The sequence below is a fragment of the Rhipicephalus sanguineus genome, chromosome 3, assembly GCF_013339695.2.
Source record: "Rhipicephalus sanguineus isolate Rsan-2018 chromosome 3, BIME_Rsan_1.4, whole genome shotgun sequence".
NCBI classification, from domain to species: domain Eukaryota; kingdom Metazoa; phylum Arthropoda; class Arachnida; order Ixodida; family Ixodidae; genus Rhipicephalus; species Rhipicephalus sanguineus.
The window spans coordinates 182,258,178-182,285,709 of NC_051178.1; the positions used below are offsets into that span (position 1 = coordinate 182,258,178).

The window sequence follows — 27,532 nt, forward strand, 5'->3', positions numbered from 1 at the left end:
CACACTCACTGGCTCTGCATTCAATTCCATTGAAGCAGCTTTAGGCGAAAAAAGATGCCATTTACACCTTTCACAGGTTAGCAGTTTGACACTTTGTTTCCTTGCACCTTTGATATTATACAAGGTGCCTGCTTCCCCCCACCTCCTCCACAATACCATGATATTGTGGACATTTCACCCCCCCCCCCTCCCACCACCTAACCCCCGACAGAAATTGAGAGTGCGCTTCTGGCCAGCAGCAACAGTGTCAAAGAGACATTTAGCACAGCTAGTTATTCATTCTTTAGGTGCACTTACATCTGAGCACAGATGAAGTGTGGTGCAAGGCATAAGCAGTTGTGACAAACAAATGAGCCCCTCACCTTTCTTCTCATTTGAAATCGCAATAATTTGTTATTAAAACATCACTTAGGAAGAGAAGGAAGTATAGGATATACTCGTCCCTTTTTTTTTTCAGTTAACGTAAGCGGGCTTCATGTGCTCGTAGAAAAGTTAAACGTCAATACAAGCCAATTCTTTGAAGTATGAAGAAAATTTTTTATTCATTCATGAGCAAGCTGGTGCAATAAATTTTATTCACTACTGTATTTAAAAAATAGCAGTTTACGTACATGCACAATAAAAATTGTTGAAAACAGTTTCGAACTTTTTGCAAACAATGCAACTCTGCACAGGTCCCAAGATGCTGAGTCTGTGAAGGAAAAGGGCAGCTTAAAAGCAATTAACATTAATAGATGTGAAAATCCAAATTTTAACCCCATGCTTGTACTACATGCAGTGACAGAGTGGTGTAGTCATAAGGCACACTCAATTTGATATAATAATCATATATAAAGTCATGAAAGTCTAGTTCATCAACACAACTTCCATGTATAGTACCGCTGCCCTACATCACTTCCTACCAGAACGTTCAAGCTTCACATCATCAAGCATGTATGCGGGCTTGAAGCGCTTCGCACCTCGGCTGTCAAAGTACATTAGTACTTCATTAGGCTCCTCATTCTCTCCAATTGACGAGTACCCTTGGTCATAGAGCGAGCAGTAGGGAATGCTCAGGTCGCGTATAAAATCCCAGACATCCTTGTAAGACCAGTCAAGCACAGGAAAGACACGCATCACTTGAGGCCATCCTTCATCCGTTGGAGTGAAGGGCTTGAGCTTGTCACCGCCAGGGTCCGTGGATCGATTGCCCAAGAGGAACGCCTTGACGTTGGGCTTTGAGGTTAAGTACTGCTGCAAAGCAACCTTGTAACACTTTTCCGAGATAGTCGTTAGTTCACAGTTGTAGAGTTTCGCACTGGTCTCGATAAACGATATGGTGTCGGGCCACATGTGCTCACTGCGCATGAAGAGGCACTGGACTTTCGGCAGCTTCGTTTCACCGGGTTTCAGCTGCTTCTGAAGCAGGGCGTATAGCATGTGAAGAATAACGGTGCAATCCTTGCCACCGCTGAACCCCACGCAGATTCCTTCCACCGTGTACTTCGTGAGGGCCTCCTCTATAGTTTTCAATGATGATGCAATGTGTGGCTTCCGTTCAGCCAAAGCACTCAGTTTCTGCCATGCATTGGTCAAAGGATCACGGTCGAACTGAGTCACCGAGTCATCCGGCAGGTTGTTCAGGAGAAACGTCTTGGCTTCAGCTACGTCTTCTTCCTTCTCACCTTCAAGAACTAGACGCACGCGATAGTAGTTACTGTCGAGTGACGGGTAGGATCCAAACTTGACCTTGTTCTTGAAATGTTCCACGGCCTTGTTCAGAGTAGCTGTTATGCTCAGCTCATCAGACTTTATGAAAAGCTCCGTAATATACATGATCTTATGACCTTTCTCCTCGCAGTCCTTGAGGAAGAGTGGAAACAAAGCTTCTAGCGCCAGAGGTACGCCCGGGAGCATGTACACGTTCTTGGCGCACACCAAGGGCAATCGAAGCACCCTTCCAGGCCGCTGTATGTCACCGAACAGTATTCTTGAAGAGCGAGGAATGGTCGCGAACTTGCTGATGGCTATTTCGGCCTCAGACCTGGGACCGTAGAGGGCTCGGAAAGATTCGAGTACCTGAGGATGTACGAAGACATCTTCGTCGAACGCTGCGGCGACGCTCTCGTAGGTGACGTCGTCGTGCGTCGGGCCCACGCCTCCCGACGTGAACACGTAGCTGTAGGAGGTGGAGAACTTGCGCACTTCCTCGGCGATCACGGGCACCACATCGGGGATGATGGACACCCGTTCAACCCGGATGCCCACGGATCGAAGCCGCGAGCAGATATGGTGCACATTCGTGTCACGTATGTCGCCACGCAGAATTTCGTCGCCAATGATAATGATACCGGCCGTATCATTTCCGGAGGACATCGCGCGCCGGATCCTGAGAAAGAAACGCGGAAATAAACCGACTGACCTCAGAGTCATGTCTTGTTGCCCACTTAATCAATGAATGAAGCTGCTGATGTGGTGCGGCTGGTACTACGAAACACGGTACAAACCCATTTGGCGTCCTTCTCCAGGAAGTCAACATCTCGGCGTGCCGCACACACTTTCCGCGCAGTGTTCCGGCGACGGACTGAGCATTTTGTCAAGCACAGCGCCGCATTTATACGGAGAAAATACACGCGCTATCCGGACAGCTACACGTAAAGGTGAAAGAAACGAAACGAAGGCCACTTGCGACAGAAACCACAGTCACGACGTCGGCGACGCCTAGCGAGCGAGCGAAACCGGCGAAATCGAAATCACGACCTACTATACTCCTGACCTGCCCAGATATCGGGGGTCCAATGGAAGCGCGCGTCCCCGCTCTCGTTCAACCGCTTGCCGTAGGTGGCGCTTCCTATAACCTGTTCGTCTGCTACTCTGCGACCGTTTGGACGGCGCTGGAGTAAGAACGCCTGTATTACGTGACGAACTGCCGGCATTATGTGACTGTTTCTGCAAACTTAGACCGAGGGTCAAGTAAGCTATTCTGTGCGGCTAAGTATTTACTGCGCACTGGTTGACTAACGTGAGAAGCCGTAGACTTGCATAGTGTAGGACGGCTGTGTCCTTTTAAATGAAAAAAAAGTTCTAATTCACTTTCCGTTTTTTTATTTCCAAAGTATTTCGCATTTGTGAATAATAATTACATGATATGAGCGCTCTGCGCTGGAGAAACATCATCACGAGCGGTAAATTGACGTCAGCGGACAGGTGCTGACTAGCGCCACAACGCTCGTAGGTTACATCCCTAGCGGCAGTAGGTATGAACTAGAACGTGGGCGCTGGAGAGGGCACATCTGGGCAGGTCAGGAGTATAGTAGGTCGTGATCGAAATCACCATGCAATACATCGAATGCGATTGCAGCGACGTCGGTCGGCGTATGTACATTTTATTTATAGCCACGTGACCTAAAACATGTCAGCCCCCATCGGAACAGAAAAAAACGGGACGACGTTCAACCAGAGGCGAAATATGTCAGTGTGTAGCGTTTCAAAGGAGAAGCGTAAGCCTCCATTTTTATACGTATAGCGGTAGTCTGTGATATCGGCAATCATGCGTAGAAATAGTCGCCCGCTACTCGTTGCCGTTCAAGAAGACTGCTTGCAGGCACACCTGTGGTCGGGCATCTGTCTATGCATCTGGGGCAGTTGTTTCCGGAATCGGCTCTCTGACTCACGCAGAAAATTATTGTGATGGCGTACTTAGCGCCTTGTGATGTTGTTTACGCAGCCTTCTTCTGCTGTTTTTCTGTCTAAGGCTTGCCTCGGATGCTGACCGTGTGGAACTCGCCACAGCACTGTTCCCACGTGTCTATTACTGCCCCGTGTTACGGTCAACGCTAACGTCACAGGTTTTTTTATCACTTTTCTGCACGCACAGCGTATTTTAACGACGTATCAGTGATCGTTCCGTCTTCCTATTATTTCTGTTTCTTGTTCAAGTCACATCAAACGTCTTACGAGTTCTAAGTGAGTAATCGCATTTGTACATACGTTAAACAAAATTTTGAACATTGGGAACGCTTGAATATATTTGCTCAAAGCTTCACGTGGCTCGTACCTGCTACTTTCAAACTTGTCAAGGGTTCTAGCCTAAACGAAAAGACGAAAACCATTTACGAAAACATACCTGGAAGTTGTAGTTGTTGCCTCAGTAACCCTTTTTCTTCCCTATACGTAGCGCTGGGACGTCGTTTAGGTTTTGGTATTCCGTTTTAATGTGAGAACGGTTGTCATTATTGAAGCACTGTGTATTCGTAACGAAGCTTGGCTCCCGTTGTCGTCTTTGCAGGGATGGCCTCACCAGAGCTCCACGATGTTAACAGCAGAAGATGATGTCTGACACATGTCATCAGGCTGGGAAAGCACGCTGTGGCAGTAGGAAAAAGAAGCGCCTTAAGAATCGCACTGTCACCACTGAGAGCAGAGGGCCCACACCAGTGCCGACTGCCGAGCCCGATTCGAAAATGACAGTCATTCAGGCTCCGGAACTGAAGAAAAAGAAGCGGCGAAATCGCAAGCGAAAATTACTATCAAGCACAGAGGGACCTGAAAGTTCAGACTTGTGCAGTGACATAAAGAAGCCAAAACTGAGCAGTGATAGCATAGCAGAGCTCACCGACACTAGCACATTATGTGGAACTAGGAATCACAAATTTGTGTCATACAGTGCCGTTGCAACGAACTCTGAGGACACACCATCCACGATGACGGGACACTACGCCGACACAACTGTGGAATGTGCAAACAGTAATGTAAACACCAGTGATACGGTGGAAGACGATGAAGAGGTTGAAAGGCGTCGAATCAAAGCGCACCTCCACAAGCAGCGCAGAGCGTTGCCAATCTTCCCTGTGAGAAAAGAGTTGGTGCGGGTTGTGAAGCAAAGGGACTGTGTCATCCTTATAGGAGAGACTGCCTGTGGAAAGACGACGCAGCTTCCACAGGTATTTTTCTTGCCCAGTCAGTGCTTCATTTTTGTGACTTGCCTGTTTGCTTGGATGTTATCTCCTTTTTTCTTACAAGCATCTGTAGTGTGTATGTTGGTAATTTCGTTGTCTTCCTTTGCTGCAGTATCTCCATGCCACTGGCTTCACAAAACGAGGGATCGTCGGCATTACACAGGTTTGTCAACAGCAATGTATTTTGATGATGCATGTCTTGTGGTTACATTTAGAAAAAGCTGTAAAATAGTTCTGACCAAGTACACCTTCCATTATTTCCCGTAAAGCACTTTTCAATCATTTGCTTCACGATGTACTCACCCAAGCAGAGAGCAACACAAAAGGGTTACCATGTTTATTTGTATATTGCTTTTTGTATATTGTATTTGTATCTACAGCGGATCCACAGCCACTATAGTCTTCCATAAAGAAAGCGACATAATCCCAATAAAGAAGGGCGTACGGCAGGGAGACACGATCTCTCCAATGCTATTCACCGCGTGTTTACAGGAGGTTTTCAGGGCCCTAGATTGGGAAGAATTAGGGATAAGAGTTAATGGAGAGTATCTCGGTAACCTGCGATTAACTGATGACATTGCATTGATGAGTAACGCGGGAGACGAATTACAGCTCATGATTACTGAACTGGATACGGAAAGTAGAAGAGTAGGTCTGAAAATTAATATGCATAAAACAAAAGTAATGTGGAACAATCTTGGCAGAGAACAGCACTTTGCGATAGGTGGCGAGACACTGGAAGTTGTAAAGGAGTACGTCTACTTAGGACAGGTAGTAACTGCGGAGCCAAACGATGAGAGTGAAATAACTAGAAGAATAAGGATGGGATGGGGCTCATTCGGCAAGCATTGTCAAATCATGAATGGTAGTCTACCACTATCCCTCAAGAGGAAGGTATATAACAGCTGCATCTTACCGGTACTTACCTACGGAGCAGAAACCTGGAGACTTACAAAGAGGGTTCAACTTAAATTGAGGACGACGCAGTGAGCAATGGAAAGGAAAATGATAGGTGTAACCTTGAGAGACAGGAAGAGAGCAGAGTGGGTCAGGGAACAATCGGGGGTTATGGATATCATAGTTGAAATCAAGAAGAAGAAATTGATATGGGCCGGGCACGTAGCACGTCGGCAGGATAACAGGTGGTCATTAAGGGTAACTGACTGGATCCAAGAGATGGCAAACGCGTGAGGGGGAGACAGAAATTAGGTGGGTAGATGAGATTAAGAAGTTTGTAGGTATAACGTGGCAGCAGAAAGCACAGGACCGGGTTGATTGGCAGGAACATGGGAGAGGCCTTTGCCCTGCAGTGGGCGTAGACAGGCTGATGATGATGATGATGATGATGATGATGATGATGATGATGATGATGCATCTGTGTTATGTAACAGAAGAAATGGGAGCATAACTTGGTACCTGTTGTGATGCATGAAGATGACAAACCACTATTTTCTGTGGTGTAAGTGTGGGGATGGTATTTTGAAGTGTCCACTCAACAGTAGTGCCAAGGTAAGGGAGGTTGCTGCAGCCTGATAATGATCGTTGTTTAATTCCACCATGCATAACATATGGTGCGTCATTCTGTGATGACTACTTGTGGATCTGCAATAAATGTTTGTTCCCCTGACACAGTGCTGCGAGTTCAGAGGTAGCTGGTGGTTCAGTTCTTGGTTTAATTAGGCACTGCACTTCATTAAGGCTTCTGGCTTAACTGTTTTGCAGCAGGCACTGTCATCGTCTAATCAAGTTTCTAAAGCATTTTCTAACAGGCAAAAGTCACTGAGTTTGATTAGAGAAGCACTTAGGTTATCGGATAAGGTTATCTGCTCGTTTGCTGAAAAGGCCCTTGCATCCTCACTACTGGGAAGATAGAGCAACCCTCTAGGTTCGAGTGGCAGCTTGGATAGACCGGCTGTCATTCCGCACATCCATCATCTCTCCCATAGGATTAAGAAAGTCATGTCAAAGTTTGACGTACGAGTTTGTTTTTCAGCGCCAAACAAACTAAAAGGGCTTTGCAAAAGGGTCAACAGTGGTGAAAGCGAAAGGAAGGAAACTAGCTGTAGTGTTAGGCACAGGAACAAATTTGTGGAATGCTCAGAAGGCGTTGTTTACGGCATCCCCCTCTCCTGCAATAGGAAGTACATAGGCCAAACGGGGAGGTGCATTAATGAGAGGCTAAAAGAGCATAATTGCGCTGTATCGCTGTTAACACACCTGGTCATTTGGCTTCCCACTGGCGCAGAATTGTAAGTGCACGGCGATGTTCCCTGACACAAAAGCTTTGGCACGATCATTAGATCAGACAGAGAGGGAAATTACCGAAGCATTTTACATGCATATCAGCGAAGGGTGCGTTAACCACCCTCGATCACCCTTTCCTCAAAAAGAAATTAACTTTTGAAGGAAACCGTATCACCGCATACGTAATTCCTTGCACGTTTTCGGTGACATTGCTTGAAGCCCTGATATGTTTATTTCTCTTTTTTTGTGTGTGTGTGTTCTACATCCTATCACCGAACCCCCCCCCCCCTTCCCCCCCGTCATTTCATGTTCCTTCTTTTCTTGTACGTACATAAGGCTGTACATGATCGAAATAAAGTAGTCGTGAGTTTGCGCATCACCCTGTGTTGCTTTCCTCGTTTCTTTTTTCTCGTCCGTGTCCACTGGCAGCGCACTACAAGCATGAAGACGTACCAACTAGCCCCTGTTGCCGCCTTATTAGTCTGAAAGAGTCTGACTGTCCATTATTCAAGCTAAATATAAACTACTTTTATGCAAAATTATTTCTATTGGTGTTACAGGAAGTATTGCACTGACTTGTACTGCTGGTGCAGGCATATTCCGGTGGCACAGCATTTCGTGATTTATTCAAAGCAGTGGACTGGCACCTTTTTGCCATCAAGTTAGCTTCTTTGTGTTCACCACTGCCACCGTTTAGAGCTTCCAAGTTTCTTTTATTGTTAACTACTTCGTTTACTCTTTGCTGTGGCAATGTAAGATATATTTTGTTGCAGCCAAGAAGAGTAGCTGCCGTCACTGTTGCTGACAGAGTTGCCATGGAAATGGGTGTTGAGCTTGGCGACTTGGTATGTAAGATCTTGCATAGCACAACAGCATCGTATTCTTTGCTGTTCTCTCTTTTAACAATATTTTTTTTGGTGGTTTGCAGGTTGGTTACTCTGTTCGCTTTGATGACACAACGAGCAATGCTACCAGGATAAAGGTTCCCGCATTTTTTGTTTCTTCCTATTCTGATTGATAGTATGCAGATTGTTGCGTCCTTTCTTTAAAAAAATATGTGCCAAACTAAAATGATTCACTGCATGCCTGGCTGATAATGTCGTCACTTCTGTTCTACAACTTCCAAAATAGAGGTAAAGCATTAAACTGTCGATACGTTGCAGTACCTGACCGATGGCATGTTGTTACGAGAGGCCTTGTTGGACCCTCTCCTTCGAAGGTGAGTGGCATACTGGCAAACTTTCATTAGTGTTTCAGGCCGCTAGTTTGCCATAAAAAGATAGTCATGTATCTTGCACAGTTCTTTCTTTACATTGCAAATAAACCCTTTCACACCTGTCTTAGTATTGAAGCAGGGGAAGGGGAGGGGTGACAGCTATTAAAGGAACATTTCAGTTGAATTCATGTCAGCAGCATATGTTGTTGCCATTGCTACAGTTGTTGCCATCATGTCCTGATGGTATCAGCAAAATATAATGTGAACAGAAAAAGAATTGCAACTGGTTTTCAATCTAGCAGTTTGCCACATTAGAACTTCTGTACCAGCTAGCTACGCTATGATGACATTGATGGAACAGAGGCAGAAAAAAAAAAAGACTGAATAAAGTAGAATGAGGAAGCTTGATAAAGTAAACAAGAAGAGAATGGGCTAGAATCGTCATTCTTTGGAGGCACATAAAACCTTGTTTTACATTGACAGTGATTGGTCTGCAGCTGTATACTTGTGTGCCACTTTTACATTTTTGCTTTGTGGGCAATGATAATGAAACACTATCATTGCATACTGTCTTGGCTATTGCTATCGGTGCTTTGGCTGATACTGAGACTGGTGTTTCTTTTTTTTTTTTTTTTCTAATGGGGCTTTCGATCACTACAGATATGCAGTTGTGGTACTAGACGAAGCTCACGAGAGGACCGTGAACACGGACATCCTCTTTGGTGTGGTGAAAACTGCTCAAAAGGAACGGCAACGCCTGAGCATGACCCCACTGAAGGTATTGTGCTAGCCTTTTTTCCATTGCCACTTACCAATGAAAAACATTTATCGGCACACTCACATTTAGCGCAGCACAGTCAACTTTCGTTGATTCGACTCTGATGGGACAAATGAAATTGGTCAACTTATCCAACAAGTCGAATTAAGCAGCAGGTAGGAAAAGCAACAAAGTATGCCGCAGACTCGTTCGGTAGTACTTGACTCGATTGTAACACATTTATGAATCAAACACACACTCTCATTTTACTGGTTTTGAAGTAAAAAATTAACTTCAGGGGCTGACATTAGAGTGCCCGCTGCGCAGAAATGGAACACACACCCGATTTTTTAGCAAGACAAACTGCATACATCTGATGCTCGCAACAGAAAAAAAAATGAAACCAGTGAATTTTATCTTCACGTAATGAAACTTCAGTTACTTGATGTCCATCTAGATTATTCATAGGCAGCACCGTATCACTATGATGAACAAAATACGTCATCGTGTTTAGGGTCGATAGTGCGTTCAGTGCCCTACATTTACCAAACAGCTTCTCAGCAGTTGCGAACGGGATGGTCGCCTGCACCAGACTAACCACTTCACTAGTCATTTCACTAGTCCATCCTGCGGTGCATGCAGATCACCGGAACACCAACAACACATGACGCGACTTGTTGCTGATGGCTGAACAAGTAAAATAACTTATCATTAAAGTTCACTTGTCATTGAATAAAAATGGCAAGTCATCATTGGAACTCACTGTCCATGGTGGTCACCATCTTGTGATGCCAATGGTAATGACGTGCACCAGGCTGCTTCTGATTACATCGCTTTGAGTGCGCTTTCGGTTTCACGTCAGACCGCTTCACTGTTTGGATGAATTTTCTGCAGAATAAAAGCACGCAGTAAATGTCGGATAAATCCTGTAATAATTATAGTTGCGAGCTACCGTTTCTGCATTGGCCATGGGGTTCACAAAATGGTCTGATTCACCTGTGTTGTCGGTAATCACACAAGCGCACTTGAATTTGGCCTTGGGATGGTTCTAATTACATTGTGATTTACCCCATTGCTCTGCAAACTGTTGCCAATTTGTTTCTTCTTGCAGATTGTGGTAATGTCAGCCACAATGGATGTTGACCACTTTTCTCGTTATTTCAACAATGCTCCTGTGTACACACTCGAGGGACGGCAACATCCCATTGAGGTAAGCTCCCTTGTTCTGTGTTGGTGGCTTGTCCCGTCGAATTGCAGAACAAACAAAATTGGATTAACAATTCATTTTCTGATCTGTAGAAACATCACCGAATACTTTTGCAGAAGGCATGCTTTCTGTTAGGGGGGGGGGCACTTGGTCTTGTCATGGTTATCAGTGCATGTGTTCAACGAGAAAGCTCCAAATTTAGTTCACTGCACTAGTATTTGTAGGAGTGGCTCAAAAAAAAGAACACTGTACATCATTGAATAAGCACACACAATGACAATACACATTTTTGCAAGAATAGTAGAACTAGTCTTGCAAAAGTGTGCTATTGTTGAGTTCAAACAAAACTGAGGAGTAGGGAAAGATGGAGGCTTGAAGTGACAAGAAATTGCTGAACGGGGAAATATCGCTGGAGCGACAGTCCCTGTTTAACTATTTCTCATCACTGTTGTTGAGTGTTTCGCAAGGGACACACACACAAAAGAGTGTTTTGTAGGGGAGCATTGGCAAAAATTGTATGGAGCATTTGGTTTTTGCCTACAGTATAGGCACACTGGTACATTGGGTACACGTGCTTTAGCTCCATTGTGAAGTGGCAAAGAGAAATGTGCTTTGCATCTCCTGGTGTACTTGAAGTCAGATTGCGGCTGTGCGCTTCATTACCAGGGGCTTTAGTATGTAATGACTCTTTTCTATTCGTTTTGCCCTTTGCAATTGGCTTGCATGGTGCTGAGTCTTCACTTCTGCTGGTATCAGCCACTTGCTGTGGCTGGGGGAGAATCCTTACATAAATTCAGCCTCAGTTCAGCTGCCTGATTCTGGTTTGCCTCACGATAAGACAATGTGTCTCTTTCTGTCTTCCGAAAGATGATGTACGCTGTGAAGCCTCAAGAAGACTACGTCTTCTCTGCATTAGTCACTGTCTTTCAGATACATCGAAATCAAGGGCCAGGGTGAGCACTACTTGGTCCTCTTTGCTTCCCAATTAACCATTCACTTGTCACAAGAGTCCCTCAGCACATTGTTGTAGCCATTATGCTTAATTTATGCAAGATATGAAATTGAGTGTAACCTTTGTAGCTCACAGGCAAGCAGCTCAGAAAATTGTGTTAATAAGTATTTCAGTGAAACTGCTGATTTCTCATAGATATCACCTATATTTCATGTCTTGAGAGCAGTACATAAGGCAAGGTGAACAGCATGTCAGAGGTGCTTATCATGCATAAAGAAACGGCCTAACCTGCATTCAGCGCTTTGTGCAAATCTTTATTCTGTTAGTGAAATTGAGTCATTTGCTTCTTGATGAACATAACATCTGCTATGCTTATTAGTGACATCTTCTAGCATGATTAGTAGCCTGCTGTGGTATGAGACTAGCATTCAGTATATCTTGAATGAGTGCTCGTGCATTGTAGTGCTGTAGTAATTGGCTTGTAAGTGCATTCTTTAAACACTTTGTCTCTCAGGGACATCCTCGTATTTTGCACTGGCCAAGAAGAAATTGAATCGGTCGTCCGAGCTGCGAGGGAAACACGGCTTCAGCTTGATCCAGGTACTGTGAAAGGATACCCCAAAACATGTGTATCACCGTAAGCAAAATGTTTTGAGAATAGCCATCTTGCAATATGGGATGTGCGTCGTAGTTTTGACCAAAAACAAGAAATCAAAGGTGAAATATGACCCAGTTTGTATCTTCACGTGTACATACAAATTGGGTCCTATTTCACCTTTGATTTCTTGTTTTTGGTCAACACTACAATGCATATCGCATATTGCAAGATGGTTATTCTCAAAACATTTTGCTAGTAGTCTTGTTTTTAAAACACAACAAATCTTCATGTGTACATTGGTTGTGTTTTAAAAACAAGACTACTAGCAAAATGTTTTGAGATTAGCCATCTTGCAATATGAGATATGCAGCGTAGTGTTGACCAAAAACAAGAAATCTAAGGTGAAATATGACCAAATTTGTATCTTTGGCTGTGTTTTAAAAAAACAAGACTGCTAGCAAAATGTTTTGAAAATAGCCATCTTGTAATATGGGATATGCATCGTAGTGTTGACCAAAAGCAACAAATCAAATGTGAAATGTGCCCCAATTTGTATGTACACGTGTACATTGGTTGTGTTTTAAAAACAAGACTACTTAATTTCGTAAAGTGTTCTGCAAAAAAAAATTTCAGGAGACTGCACTGTATTAGTATAAAGTTTAGTTGATAAGTAACTGTGTTGGCATGATGCATTTGTTACTATTATGCATACCGTTACTATGTTTGTTTGCACATTTGTGGAGAAATGTGAATGGGTCGCAATTTTACTTTGTTGTGTTCAACACAGTTGCAGTAGAACCACCAAGATGCTACTGTTGACTGTTGTCCTTTCTCTTAATAAATATAACATTTTAATGTTTTGTGCAGCTTTTCATGGCAGTAGGTATAGTAGCACAAAAAAAAAAACAAGGTTCTATGACTTTTAACACACCCTTTCTTTTTCTTTTTTGTCATTTAAAGCGGAGCAAAACCTTCTAGCCCTGCCACTGTACGCAGCTCTTCCTTCAAGTTTGCAGCTAAAGGTGTTTCAGCCGGCAGCAAAGGTATTTGAGGCTTGCTAATTCCTTGTTTATTCAGCTATGTTGATCAAGCTTGTTCTGTGATATCGCAAATGGTTCCTCGAGTCTTAAAAAATGTGGGTTGGACCAACAGGCAAATTTTTTGGCGTGCCTGTCTCCAACCGTACCTTGGGAAAACTATTGGTGATTGTGACGAAACACTAGAAGGGCACAAGCTTCAAGGACGTTTACTTGGACATCTACCTGAAGCAAGCAATATTTCAAGGCCACTGCGATAAAAAAAAAACATTGTATTCGCTTATTTGTTTGTACTGTTTGAAGTTTGCTACTGCTTTTGTACTGTGTCTAAAGATTAACTGTTCCTAATGGAATGTCTATGTGTCTCACAAAATATGTTTCTTCAGGGCTAACAAAAATTCTTAAAAAAGTGCAGTTTTTTTCTCACAAGTTCATGTTGTGTTATGCTAAAGGACTCCATTTCAGGCTGGAAGATACAGCTGAATTATTATACATTAGTTTTGAACTACAGCCATAGTATTCAGGGTGTCATCAAAAAGTTCCAATTTATATACTAGTGTTCATTATCATGCTATATTTACACAAATTTGGCATGTCTAACACAGTCTTGTCCGACTGCTTACTTTCAGCACTGTGTGTGCATGCTGCTTTGAATGGGGCGTAATGGTATTGAATGCATCTTCCCCTTGCGTCGTGTTCTCTTTCTTCCAAAACAGGGCTGGAGAAAAGTAATCTTCTCAACAAACATTGCTGAGACATCCATCACAATTCCTGGCATCAAATATGTAGTCGACACTGGAGTTGTCAAGGAAAGGTAACAGGCAAGAAATACCTATGTTAGGCATTCATACTTCATGACATAGGCAGCAAAGTCGGAATTGTCTTAATGATTCTCATGCTTTCTGTTTTTGTGTGTTGTTGTACTGTCTAGGCCCATATTAAAATTTCATCGTAGTGTCATAGCATATTAATGCTTCATAGCAAAGTAGTGATAGCTGATAAGCACTCGCTGCTTTAGAGGTGAACTGCTGATTGGTCTGGCTGGTTTATGGCTTGAGTGCAAGAAACAGGCAATGGCTTCGAAGTGTCATTGTCTTTTTTTTTTTCTGTTCTTTAGTACTGTTTCTGATAAAATGCGTTGAAGACATATTGAAAATTGCACCATTTGAACCTTCGTAACATAAAACAACATTGCACCAAACGTGGGCCACTTGTTTTACTCATAAAAGCAGATAGCAATGCACTTACGCCTTGCTTTCATATAGCTCAAAATAGTGACGTGAAATTGTGAGATAGTGATGGGCAGTATTGTACAGTAATGCTAAATGGCACACAGCCTAGTTGGTCAGTAGATGCTCCGGGTCATAAGCACATTGCACGACAACGCAGTACAGCTGTGGATGCCCCAGCCATTTGGCAGAATATGCCGGTTGCTTTTTATCTGCATTTGGCCAGAAAAGTTTACAAGACACTCGTTCTACAACCAGTGTGAAATACTGTTCCATTAAAGGCGTCTTTCTTCTAAATTTGTAGGTTGCGGAAACCTTGGCACACTGAAATATTTAAATTAAGGCTATCTGCTTGGGCCCCATGACATTGAGGTTTCTTGCAAATCCTGCATACTGTAGATGTCTATGGTTGCCTGTGCTTTATGAGGTCTTAAACGAACGTGGGAAAGCGTTCAAAACTGTTCAAGGAGGAACATTCAAAATTCAAGGAACATTCAAAATTCAGAGTGCAACTCTGGTGCAAGCTGTCGGGCAGCAATATGCTACTACAAAAGGTTATGCTATTGAGCAAGTTAGTTCATCAAACCAAAAGAACACATGCATGCATGCACACATGCAGACACGGTAAAAGAAGGCAAGATTAGTGCTTGTATTCATGCTCTTCTGTGTCGTTATTGGTATTTGCCAAACAGTCTCTTTATTTATACCTTTATGCAGTATCACTATCATTTGAAGGTAAAGCCAAATACAGTATTTGTTTTGGCTTGTAAAAGCAGTTGTTGTGCTGCGATTCATTTTTCTCTGTTCCTTCTTTAGGACATACCAACCAGGGACAGGTCTTGAGGTGCTCAAAGTGAGGAAGATCTCAAAGGCACAGGCCTGGCAGAGGGCTGGAAGAGCAGGTCGCGAGTGCAGGTAGGGGGCCATACATCTTGAATTTGTGTAGTAGGTGTTCACAATCCACATATGCTTAGGGAAAGAGACAGGCAGAGACGAATAGCACCAACTCATAATTTCATGCCTCGGCTGAGTTCTGCACTATGCCACCATTCTGCAAATATTTAAAACTTCTAAATGAACCTTTACAAGCTGTATTTCTTGACTCTGCTTTAGATATTCCATTACGACACTTCAACATTAAACCATTTATGAGTGCTTAGTTGAAATAAAGCGTACCAGCTAACTTGCTTGAATTTCATTCCAGTCTTTTTTGAGAATTTGAGCTGTGTGCACATTGTTTCAAATATACAACATACCTGTTTTTGTTTAATATACTTTATGTGTCATCAAAAAGGAAGTTTGGCTACATGATCATTTCGGCGGCTGTCTGCTTCTACAGTAGTATCGGTAAATAAAAACTTGTACAGTAAATGTTTAAGGCACTGACAGCCCTAGTTACTTGAGGGCATGAACCTTTGACCTTGAATCATGATACTAGTATCAGATTCCAAAGGTGAAAGAAGAAAGAACTGCAATTGTGTATGTTTGCTTAGAACACACCTCTCTATGTTTCCAGTGGCATTTGCTACAGGCTGTACACCAAGGTGCAATATGAAGGAATGAGGGAGCACAGCATTCCTGAAATACAGAGGTATGATATTTGGCAACATCAGTGTGTGGGCTGGTTGGATCTGTGTAATTCAGTGTAAACAAGTGCAGTACTTGTCCTTGTTATTTACTTTGGCTGTGTCTCACGTTGACACTGGTGGCACTGCCATCTAGGTAGTATGTAGTATTGGGGTCTGTGTACATTGATTACATTCACTTTGTGTGAAACTCTCATCTTTGTTTATAAAAAAAATGGCCACACTGCTGTAGCAGCTGAATTCTTCTTTGCGCTCCCCACTTTTAACCCTTACAGTGTCAATTCTTTTCACCAAGTGCAACCCCACTGTGTCTTTTTTTCTTTAAGATCACCTGTTTAACAAAATTACCGTAATTTTTTTTAAGTGATCGTAAAGTGGCTAAGAAATGTTTTGCAGAGGCTTAAGTGCATTGTTTATCTACGAATAGTAGAACTAAAATTTAAAAAAAAAAGCTTAGAAGAAGAGAAATGCAGGCAAACTGGGATAAATTATTCACAGGTATAGAAAAATATGCATGCCAGAGTGCTGTCACCTTTGTCCCATTCAACATCATTGTGCTGTGCATGCCTCTAAGTCGCTCGTTGGTTGGATTCCGAGTCTGAACTTGTTCGTGGTTATTTATCAGACGGGTTGACATCTCACGAAAATCCGATTCCAATTTGCTGCTTCGTCAGCAGCACACATCGTAGCAATCACCGCTTGACTTGCATTCAGCAAGGCAACTGGCACGCACATCCATAGCGTAATCACAGTGTATGTGAGTGCATTCAAGAAAACTCTATTGTTGTGTAACTGTCATAAAGAATCAAATGATTGAGAAACTTCCTGTAATTCTTTATCAGAGTGAACACATAGATTATAGCCTTCAAGCTTTCAAGGTGTTCACTTTACCACTGACCACGGTGGATAGGTGGCTGTGACACAAAGGTTGATTAATCTGTGTAGCAGTCAGGTGAGGTTCTGGATAACTAACTTAATTCAGCTGGATTGGAAACTAACCTCATTCAAGTGGACTGCAGGAGCAGGGTAGTGGTGCATTGATATTGGAGGGTCCTTTGTTATAGACATCTTTTATAAAACTGGTTAGCTGCTACATGTCATTCAGAATAACTTGTTCATTGGTCGGTGCTTGCTGTTCTACTCCATAGATGAAATTTCCTGAATAAAAAATATCTGAGACACTCGGTGCCAGTGTAAAAAAGAAGTGGAACAGTTTTTTTTTTCTAATCACACTTATGCACAACCTAGCAGATAATTGTAGTCCTAAATGCCTCATCAAAACACATTTATAAATGCATGCTCCTCTTTATAATTCCTGCAGGGCTAAGCTGGTGTGCATATAGCACAAAGCTGCTGATGCTCCATTTAGTACTTTGCATGCTGCCTTTGTTATGCAGCTGCAGTCTTTTGTGTGAGAAATGTGTGTATGAGAAATTGGTATGCCTTAGTTCTTTGGCATTATCTGTATTTTGAAGGCACTACCTTCTGTTTCAGGTGCAGTCTCTCAGGCGTCGTCCTCCAAATGCTTGCCTTGGGTATTGAGGACATATTTGCATTCGATTTCATGGACAAGCCCTCGGAGAAGGTAGGTGAAATCTGTACTTTCTTACCATGACAAAAGCTTTTTCAACCTCCCAGTTGTTCTTGAGGTTGCCTATTGCTTCTGTAGAGGCAGAAATATGCTGCTGCAGGTGTTTATCATGCATAATTAAACTAAGTAAAGCCACTTAAAAACTCCCTTTGTGTTTCTGTTTATTGTATACAGCTTCCAGCACTGTTGTTTGGAGCTGTAGTACTTTAATTTCTGCACTTGGCTTTCACTCCTTGATCAGTCACACCGCCATATACGAGGCAAGTCTTCAAGAGTCACCGATGTGACAAGTGAAGCTGTACTTTGTTGCTTTGTATCACCTATCGCTCATTGCAGCAGCAGCCTTCACTGCACAGAATTCAGTGCAACTAATAGTGGCATGCCACTCATGCTATGTTCACTCAGAAGCATGCTTGATCATGGTGATACCTTTAGTTATTGATATACCCTCAAAGCCTTGAGGAAGCATTGGAGAGAAGTGTTGGAGCATAAACAAAACACAAAGTGTGAGCAGGTACATTTTGTTATGAGATATCTTCAGCCGCACACTTGAGGGAAACAGCTACTAGGAGGGAGACAACAGAGGTATGCAGGCGATTCCACTTGTCTTTAAAACCAGGGCCTCCAGAGCCAAAGGGGCAGTGGGGTGGGCAACTCGAGGCTCTGCTTTTGTTGTCTACCTGGCACAGCATGCTGACGATAGGTTTTGTATGTGCTTATTGTATCTGCTTTGTTTTGTGCAAGAATTATTCGTTCTTGCCTCATCGAAACTGTTTCTGTCTATATAGTATTTGTTCTTCTTCCTCTTTGCATATTGTGCCACACATATCAACAACACATTCTCAGCCTTATTGTTTGATGCTACTTCTTGAGACTTCTGTGCACAGCATTGGGATGCACATGTATAGAATAGCACCTGAAGAAGTTTGTTTGAGCAAAGTGTAGGAACTATATTTTTGTGCAACGTTTTCACACCTCGTGTTTTTTTTTCTCATATCACAGCACCTGACAGAAGCATTAGACAAACTACATCAGCTTGGTGCTGTTGAGAAAAAGGAAGAAGTTAAGGTAAGCCACTGTTGCTCTTCAGGTTGAGGCTGACAGTTTGATTCGCGCTGCATTCTAGAAGAAATGCATTTATGTGATTCCTGTTTGCACCTTGCGCCAGTTTTGACTGCTGCACAAAGGTTGCATGATATCAACTTTTCATTTTCGTCACTTCAAATGGAGCATCACTATCCTCAGAAAAGCACCAGGCTCGTGAAAATGCGCAATCAGCGGGTGAAACAACGCCCCTCTGTCAGCTATTGGTTCATCGTCATCATTCCCAACCTCGTTTTCGAATGATAGCGCCTTCAATTTCCTACATGGCAAATGTTGCCAAGTAGGTGCATGGAGGAAGATGAACACAGAGTGCAGCTTTTTTAAATTTTGTGAGGACGTGCAGTTTGTATAATTATACAGTCCGGAATCACCTTATCTGTGAATGTAAAGCCTATGAATTGCAATGTGAAGCATGCACATACAGTCTCTTTTAAATTTGTTACAGTAAGACCACAGGTAAGTGAACCTGCCTGGTGTTGGAAAAGTTTGTTTCCACATTTATGTTTCACCTTTCGTGATAGTAAGAATTAATGACTTTGTTACAGCTCACACCCCTGGGTCAAAAGATGGCTGCCTTCCCCCTGGAGCCTCGGTTTGCCAAGATCATCCTGTGCTCAAAGGAGCTTGGATGCACGTAAGTGATGCCATCATCCTTATGCACACTGCTGTAAATTACCTGTACCTTTAGGCCTAATGCTGATCAGTTTCAAAGTTCATCCTAGGTTGCTGGAAGATGTAGGCATCTCACTTCGTCAGCAATGACACCATTCAAACTGCACTTATATGCATACTTGAATAAGGGGGACTGGAGTCTTGCTATGTTGGGCGTGCTGCAATGGCTAAACACCTTAGCTATGGGGAAACATCGTGCCTGTGCTACTCTCGAAAGTGCTCTGTTGTATTCACCATCGCTGTTTCTTCTTATTTGTTATATCTTTATTAAAGCTATCTCATTAGTGCATTGTGTTAAGAAGCATGAATTAATGACATGAATAGTATCGGGTTTGGGCCAATAGCCACTGAAAGGTAATAAGTAGGGGTGTGCGAATATTCGAAATTTCGAATATTTTTCGAATAATGTTTGCTATTCGATTCGATTCGCACTGAAATTTTACTATTCGAACTATTCGAACTTCCCAAAGACAAATGCAGTCAACGTCCAGTTGAAAGTGACCCCTTCAGATTTTTAATATGCTTCACCTCATTACACTCTCGTATTGCGGCAAAGCTGCCTTTCAAGCTCCGTTACGGTCGAACTTAGCCAAAAGACAAAGTCCGGTTGGAAGTGGTCCCTAGATTTTTGATATGCTTCACCTCATCACACCCCCGTATTGCGGCAAAGCTGCCTTTCAAGCTCCGTTACGGTCGAATTTAGGCAAGAGACAGTCAACGTCCGTTTGGAAGTGGTCCCTAGATTTTCAATATGCTTCACCTCATCACACCCCCGTATTGCGGCAAAGCTGCCTTTCAAGCTCCGCTACGGTTGCAAATGTATTAACTCAAGAAAACGCTGGTTCCAACACGGAGATGAAAGATGTGGCAGAGTTGGGGGCTCAATGCTGTTTTGGACCTGAAATTTGGGCAGGAAGTCCAAAAAATCGGACGCCGAAGCTTTTTAGCATCCAAAATTTCAAATGTTCTTATATATCGACGTCTACGAGGCAGATTTGGAACTCCGGACTTGAAGGGAGCACAGCCTTGTCCACCACATTAGTTGGGCTTCCACAGAAGTTGAAAGAGGAGGAGAGGCTGAGGAAATGGCATCTCTGCCTATCACGTGTAGAGTGTTGTTGGCAGCACTTTGGTTGCACCAAATCATGTACAAAAATACCATTCAGCCTCTACATTGCCTCATTCTTGATAAGAAAGACAACTATGAAATATGACCCCACCAGCGCTTCATCAACCTAGCGAAAAGAAACACTTTCATGTTGCTATCTCACAAGAACATACTTAGGGATTCTCTGCAACTTTTTCTGTAATTTCACTTCGAATTATTCGAAAAATGTTTGAGAAATATTCGAAAATTATTCGAAATTATTCGATTCGATTCGCACTCAATCTTTATTATTCGAATTCGCTTCGCACCCAAAATTTTGCTATTCGCACAGCTCTAGTAATAAGTGCAGTAGTGATGCATTTCAGAGGGGACACTTGTACATATGCTGGCCTTTATGTGTTGAGATCCTTACTTTTCCTTTTTATTCACGTTCTTGGTAGCCTTCGTGCTGCTCAGGCATAACAGTGACATGTCTCTCCCCATAGTGCCTTTCTTAATTCAGTGATGTCCAGTCTTGTGCTCATTTTCTTGTTATGAAGTGCAATATCACAATGTGTTGACTAATCTTTGCCACCTCATATCATCTACCAGAGACCTCCATTGCATTATAGATACTTTACCACTAGTCGTGACAAAATGTCTACTTCTGCACATTCAGTGCTGTATGTTAAGCAAACAAAAAAAAAAAATGCTTCCCCAGTATGCTCATTGCCATTTGCAAGGCCTTCTAAAGTTCATTGCTGTTTCTACAGTTAATAAATGTCCCATAGTGTTCCAAGGAAAGCCTCAACCTGTAGCCTGTATATTTCAACAAAAGGACCCATCTTTGGTTCCTTCACAAAGACAACACCCTTTGTTGAAACGTAAACTCCCATCTGAACCTTCACGTGACTCTTTTGTCTTGTTTCAATGCATTGTGCATGTTACAGTACCTTGAGCTAACTGCAACTGGTCATTGCTTGTCTTTTGACTCTCTAGGGACGAAATTCTGACCATAATATCGATCTTGTCCGGTGATTCCGTGCTGTACTTCAATGAAAAACATGTAAGTGTGTTTACATGAATGGACTAAATGACATTGGATGGCAAAAATGTTAGCACAAGTTGCATGAACATAAATGGGAAGTACACTCAAACCTCATTATAACAAAGTCACATCTGCCACGAAAATAACTTCGTTATATCCGAAAATTCGTTATAAACATTTATTTGTAGCACTGTGTCTATGACAAGACTATTCTTTATTTACTTCGCTTTTAACCGATAATTCGTTATATCTGTGTTCATTATATCGAGGTTTGAGTGTATATCTTCCTCCTCTCTCTTTCTACGATTTACACTAAACATGCCCATTGTTCAAAAGGGTGCTTGTACTAATACAAATATATATTCATTTTAACATGTCAGTCTGACCCACTATTTCACCTTTAACATATTTGTTCTCTGACGCTCAGTCAAACTTCCTGGTTGATTTAGATATGGAGATGCAAATGGTGCATGTAACTGTTGATTGTTCTTCTGCTTTCTCACAGAGGGAACGTGCTGCTGAAGTTTGGAAAAAATTTCAGTCAAATGAAGGGGACCATGTGATGCTACTGAATGTCTACAAAGCTTACAAGAGTGTCAAAGGAAACAAGGTGAAGGGGAATTAAATTTAGCTAAATGTCTGTGAGCCAGTAATGATATGCATGCACTGCATGAACAGTCTATCAAACTTTGATATTAAATTTAAATAGTATAGTACATATTTTATGTTTCCCTGCCTTCACATTTACTCTTATCTTTTTACATGTGAAGAGCATGTGGTGGAGTTTCTACAACTTGAAATTATGTGTCGGGTTCTTGTGCTACAGCTACCAAACCTATTTCGACTTTCTAACGTAATGTAATGTTCATTATAATCACGTAACTTTTTTGGCACTTGAAGTTTTGAGCCTGTTACCTGATGTTATCATGATCTGCAAATGAGAGGTCTCAGTAATGTTTCTGTGCAGGCTTGGTGCAAGGAAAACTTCGTCAACAAGAAGAACATGATGAAGGTCATTGAGATTAGGTCTCAGCTGGCTGACCTCTGTGTGAAAGCAGGTGTGCCATCAAGATCGTGTGGCCAGGATAGCACGGCATTTCGGTACAGAGCTATTGTTTTTTTCTCCTGTTTTCTTTACTGTTCTACCAACGCCTCCTAAAATACTACACCTGGAACGTCGCTCTTTTCCATAGAGAGCCTCCTGCCGGCGCGCAATCGCGGAGGCCATGCCTCCTGCCGCATGTTGCGACCAGGTGCCGTGGGAGAGCGCTCGCCACCGGCACTTAGTCACGTAACAAAACGTTGGCAGCTGTGACAGCTGTGCGTGTTTACAGTACTGAAGGGGGAGGGCGAAATCCGAGGGTAGGGCAGGGCGTTCGCGGCTCACGTTCCAGGCATAGTTTTTTTAGGAGGCGTTGGTTCAATATCTGGCTTCTTTCCAAAGGCCAAGCGTGATTTGCTATCAAATTACACGAAGGCATGAGTATTTGCTCTGCATTTCAATGTGCTTTCAATAATGAAGGTAACAAGACTTTGCAATCAAGAGCTGAGCATGTATGATACAGTAACGTTTAATAAGCACATGTGATAAGCACAGTAATGGACTGCAGCGTATGCAAAAAAAAAAAAAAGTTTTGTGACAGCAAAAGCACATTCACACTTAATGATAGTCTGCCTGCTTAACGAGTCGCACAATGCTTGTAGTTCTCACACCTTTTGTGTTGTGAAACAGAATGCCTTCATTCCAACAGAAACGAAAGGTCATAGGGTGAGAAAGAAAATTCAGAACTATGCATGCCCTGTCTTTGCATTTTCGTTTCATTACTTTTTGCACTGTTTCATGTAATGAAGCTGTAATGAAAATAAGCTCTGTATTGTATAAAGTCATGAAACCCACCACAGTAGCTCAGCTAAGAGGCATCTTTGTACTCCCACGACTAGGCAATGCTAAGAATGGAAAGATAGGTGAGTTTTTTGTATGGCATTAGTTATGGTATTGTTAGGTGTATGCTGTTGAAGGTATTAAATGAGAGAGGTGTGTTGCTGCCCGATTGCGAGACTGGCAACGTGGGCTTTGTTAGTCAGGCATTGACTTAATGAATCAGCATTGTGAATAAATAGCAGAGTAATGTTACTGTTGTAATTTTTCTCAGCTTTCCAGCTCAGTTAATCACACATTGGGCTGTTCACCATTTTTTTTAGCATTAATGAATTCCTTTTTGTAGTTTTTTGCATTCTATTTAGCCTGAAGTGTGTGCATACAGAAAGGCAACGTAAGGAACCGAATGAAACTTGGTGTGAAATAAACTGGACATAAAGGTTCTAGGTTTTGACGTCCCAGAGTACCTTGCACTAATCTGGGCACTGTTCCCTCGCAGGAAGTGCCTGGCTTCTGGTCTGTTCACTAATGTTGCTGAACTTCAGAAAAATGGAGATTATATAACGGTAAGTACAGTACCCTCTTACATATTGTGCACAATGGCCTTTTATATGTGTGTTTTATCGTCATACAGTAGACTCTCGTTAAACAGAACCTGAAGGGATCAGGAATATAGGTTCCGTTAAACAGAAGTTCCGTTTACTGAGAGATGAACAGGGCTGCAGAATACAAGCCCGAAACCGATCATATGAGAGGCAGTTGTTCCGTCTAAGTGATATCCATTTATTGAGAGTCTACTGTTTAGTACATTCAGTGGCAGAGAGAATGTGACCAGTGATCAGCGATAGAGCTTTCAACTCTTGCAAAGGTATACCACTCGATTGGCCACTTCCTGCCTTTGATTACTAGAAGACTTATTGTTTACTAAATTTTCTGAATGCTGCAAAAGGTACACTGAGCTTTACCGTCAGCGAGGCAGTGGCTTAAATTGCTAAACATGTTTATGGTAATAATAACAGTAATACTGTAATAGCAACTATATAATGTATTACTAGAATACTCGGGGAACGACGCATCATCATTGGTAGTGAAATTGCCGAAAGCTCACATCCTTGGCTCGCTGCCATTTGCCTTGTGTCTAAATTTGGCTTCACGTAACTGAATTTTAGCCCCTGTCTGGGGCAATTATTCTTGTTCAGACAACCTTTATCCCGCATAGAATTTTACCTCGAGGCAGCCAAGTAAAATGCTAATTTTCATAATTTGTCTCTCATTTTATCAGCTGGACGCACGTAAGAAAGTCCACATTCACCCATCTTCTTGCCTGTTCTCATCTTCACCGGCATGCGTGGTGTTCACTGAGATGGTCGAGACAACCAAGTGCTACATGAGGTAAGCAGCTTACTCAAGGCAGTTCCATATGCACCTAGGTACCTAGCCGCGTATAGGTGTAGCACAAGCTCAGTGGCAGAAAGTAGCATGCGGACGTTGAGCAGTTGATAGTCGAGCGACTGCCCTGTGCAGCTAATGGTGCCAGGTTCTATCCTTGTAAACCTTTAGTATTTTCATTCAACCAAAAATCATTCCATCTGAGTAACTTTTAGAGACTTCCTTTGCAGCTTCATGCTGCTTTCAAATGGATAGCAATGTTTTTTTTTTCCTTTCATGAAACTTGCTTGGCATAGAAATGCAATTGCTTTGGCTTGTCACAGGAATTTGACTGTGGTGGACCCCGACTGGCTGCCTGATGTTGCTCCTCAGTATTTCAAGAAGAAGCACCTTGGTGCCAAAGCACTATCCTGACCTAGAGAGGTAATCATTTCAGTTGTCCTCTTTCCTGTTCTTTCTTTACAGAAGTGAAATATGCATGCATCTGAAATACAGTAGAACTTCGGTAAATGGAAATCGTTTAAGTAGAGCTGTGCGAATAGCAAAATTTTGGGTGCGAAGCGGATTCGAATATTGAAGTATGAGTGCGAATCGAATCGAATATTTTTCGAATATTTCTCGAATATTTCTAGAATATTTTTCTAATACTTCGAAGCGAAATTGCAGAAAAAAAAAGTTGGAGACGATTCCTAAGCATATTCTTATGAGATAGAAACATGAAAGTGTTTCTTTTCGCTAGGTTGAAGCACAATGTAGAGGCCGAATTGTATTTATGGACATGATTTGGGCGCAACCAAAGTGTTGCCGACAACACTTTACACGTGGTAGGCAAAGTTGCCATTTCCTCAGCCCCCTCCTCCTCCTTCAACTTCTGTGGAAGCCCAACTGATGTGGAGGATAAGGGTGTGCTCCCTTCAAGTCCGGAGTTCCAAATCGGCCTCGTAGACATCGATATATAATAACATCTGGAATTTTGGATGCTAAAAAGCTTCGGCGTCCGATTTTTCGGACTTCCTGCCCGAATTTCAGGTCCAAAACAGCATTAATTGAGCCCCCACCTCTGCCACATCTTTCATCTCCATGTTGGAACCACCGTTTTCTTGAGTTAATACACTTGCGACCGTAGCGAGCTTGAAAAGGCAGCTCTGCCGCACTGCGGGGATGTGATGGGGTGAAGCACATTGAAAAATCTAGGGACCACTCGTTGACTGTGTCTTGGCTAAGTTCGACCGTAGCGGAGCTTGAAAGGCAGCTTTGCCGCAATACGAGAGTGTAATGAGGTGAAGCATATTGAAAATCTGAAGGGGTCACTTTCAATCGGACGTTGACTGTATTTGTCTTTGGGAAGTTCGAAAGTAAAATTCCAGTGCGAATCAAATCGAATAGCAAACACTATTCGAAAAATATTCGAAATTTCGAATATTCGCACACCCCTACGTTTAAGTGAAACTGCTGCTTAAGGGGTATTCAGACGGGGGAGAAATGCTCGGGACAAACGGGGGGATTGCGGATCACGTGACCGCGACGTCACGGATTAGCGAGTGGGCATGACCCCTCCGCGCCTCCTCGGAGGAGACGGGGACGTTTTCCCCGAAAGGACAAACAATCCCCTGGCGGTGGGGGATATGGCGGAATTTAGGGCTCTTGTTTGGCCACATTGTTGCACTTGCTGCTGCAGAGAGCGGCAGTGGGTGTCCAGTCTGCAGCTGGATGGTCGTCTGCAGCTCGTCGTCAGCAGCTCGTCAAACGGGTGGTGCAAGCCACCAGAGTAGTTTAGTAACACTGGTCTCCCGTCCGTTTGCCTCGTCCGTGTGAGTGGGGGGCATTTGTGGAGACTTCTCCTCGCGAGTTGACGTCACTAAGCTCCGCATTTACCCCCCGAGCATTTCTCCCCCGTCTGAATACCCCTTTAAATGGAACATCTGCCGCTAATTTGGTTGGTTTTGTATGTGACTGGCTGCTACACCCTTGCACATCATTCTCAGCAAACAAAAGTTTCGTTAGATGGTTATTTTCCCAGTTACCTTTAGGTTCCATTTCACGAGATCCTACTGCACTGGGAAGTCCATGTCTCTGTATTTAGTCTGTGATTATAGACCTGTACACCAAGAGAATGCACTTGAAGCTCAGAGCTTCATATACGTTGTGAACTACACACTTTTATTGATGTGATTGTGAGGTTGAGGAAACTTTGCTACATTTACATTCAGTTTATCTTTAGGCATTGCCATTTAGATAATGTGCAATGTGCTTTGTACTACAAATGGTTGTAAATAATAAGTGCTGTTGTCAGTGGGTTCTCTGGTTTTATGAAAATTGTGCATGTGCCTCAAAAAGATCAGAAACTAGAAGTTGCCTTTTCTTCATACTGTCTGAGAGTTTTTTTTCTTGATTTCCTGCTACCATGAGTGTATAGTGGATCAATACCTAAGGGTGAAGTCTCTATTTTATCATATATTTGTATTAACCTAGGACGTAATTTCAGCATGCACATGCAATGTAGTGACACTGCTAATGAAGCTATCTTCTACAATTTTCTCACACAGGCTGTGCAATCTCCAACTCATTGTACTGCCCAAGGTACATTGCTGACTCAAGGAATTACAGATGTACTGCATGTATTCCATGATCATCACCACAGCAATCACCTTTTTGTTAATAAATGATCTATACATGTTTATACTTGTTACATTCTGTGTTTTACAAATCATGCGAAGTGTGTATGCATCTTGTCCACGGCAATGAACACTAGGCACGGAAAATTATTGTGAAAAAATGAAAGCAATTTTATGGGAGAGACAGATGGCGACTCACAGTGCCTCGATCATAACTTGCTCGTGAAACGTGGCTGACCACTCTCTCCCATATTTAGGTGCACGTTAAAGGGACACTAAACAGCTAAACGATTTTTCTCATATTAGTAAAGTACTCTTTCACGATACCAAAAACGCCACGCTTGCTACGAGAAGACGCATACTAAGAAGTGAGAAAACGCGCAG

General features: G+C 42.7%; 2 protein-coding genes across 3 annotated transcripts; one reads left to right on the forward strand and one right to left on the reverse strand.

Moving 5' to 3' along the window:
* Nucleotides 1-513: 513 nt before the first annotated feature.
* Nucleotides 514-2,666, reverse strand: LOC119387785 (FAD synthase). The gene is made up of 2 exons (XM_037655298.2): nt 2,487-2,666; nt 514-2,368 (listed from the first exon to the last, which is right to left on the reverse strand). The coding sequence occupies exons 1-2, from the start codon at nt 2,516-2,518 to the stop codon at nt 892-894; spliced, it is 1,509 nt and encodes a 502-aa protein (XP_037511226.1). The 5' UTR covers nt 2,519-2,666; the 3' UTR covers nt 514-891.
* A 683-nt stretch (nt 2,667-3,349) lies between these two features.
* Nucleotides 3,350-27,211, forward strand: LOC119387786 (ATP-dependent RNA helicase DHX33). Of its 2 annotated transcripts, none has more exons than XM_037655299.2 (24): nt 3,350-3,479; nt 4,268-4,922; nt 5,050-5,100; nt 7,955-8,026; nt 8,110-8,163; nt 8,345-8,400; nt 9,058-9,175; nt 10,266-10,364; nt 11,229-11,314; nt 11,828-11,913; nt 12,872-12,954; nt 13,665-13,762; nt 14,994-15,092; nt 15,694-15,768; nt 17,258-17,348; nt 18,357-18,422; nt 19,004-19,092; nt 21,217-21,283; nt 21,771-21,875; nt 22,233-22,366; nt 23,644-23,710; nt 24,427-24,536; nt 24,857-24,956; nt 27,080-27,211. In XM_037655299.2, exons 2-23 carry the CDS (start codon nt 4,308-4,310, stop codon nt 24,945-24,947), a joined length of 2,412 nt encoding a protein of 803 aa, XP_037511227.1. In that variant the 5' UTR covers nt 3,350-3,479; nt 4,268-4,307; the 3' UTR covers nt 24,948-24,956; nt 27,080-27,211. The 2 variants fall into 2 exon arrangements, with proteins under 2 accessions (XP_037511227.1, XP_037511228.1); XM_037655300.2 differs by lacking the exon at nt 3,350-3,479 and adding an exon at nt 3,639-3,945.
* The last annotated feature ends 321 nt before the right edge of the window (nt 27,212-27,532 follow it).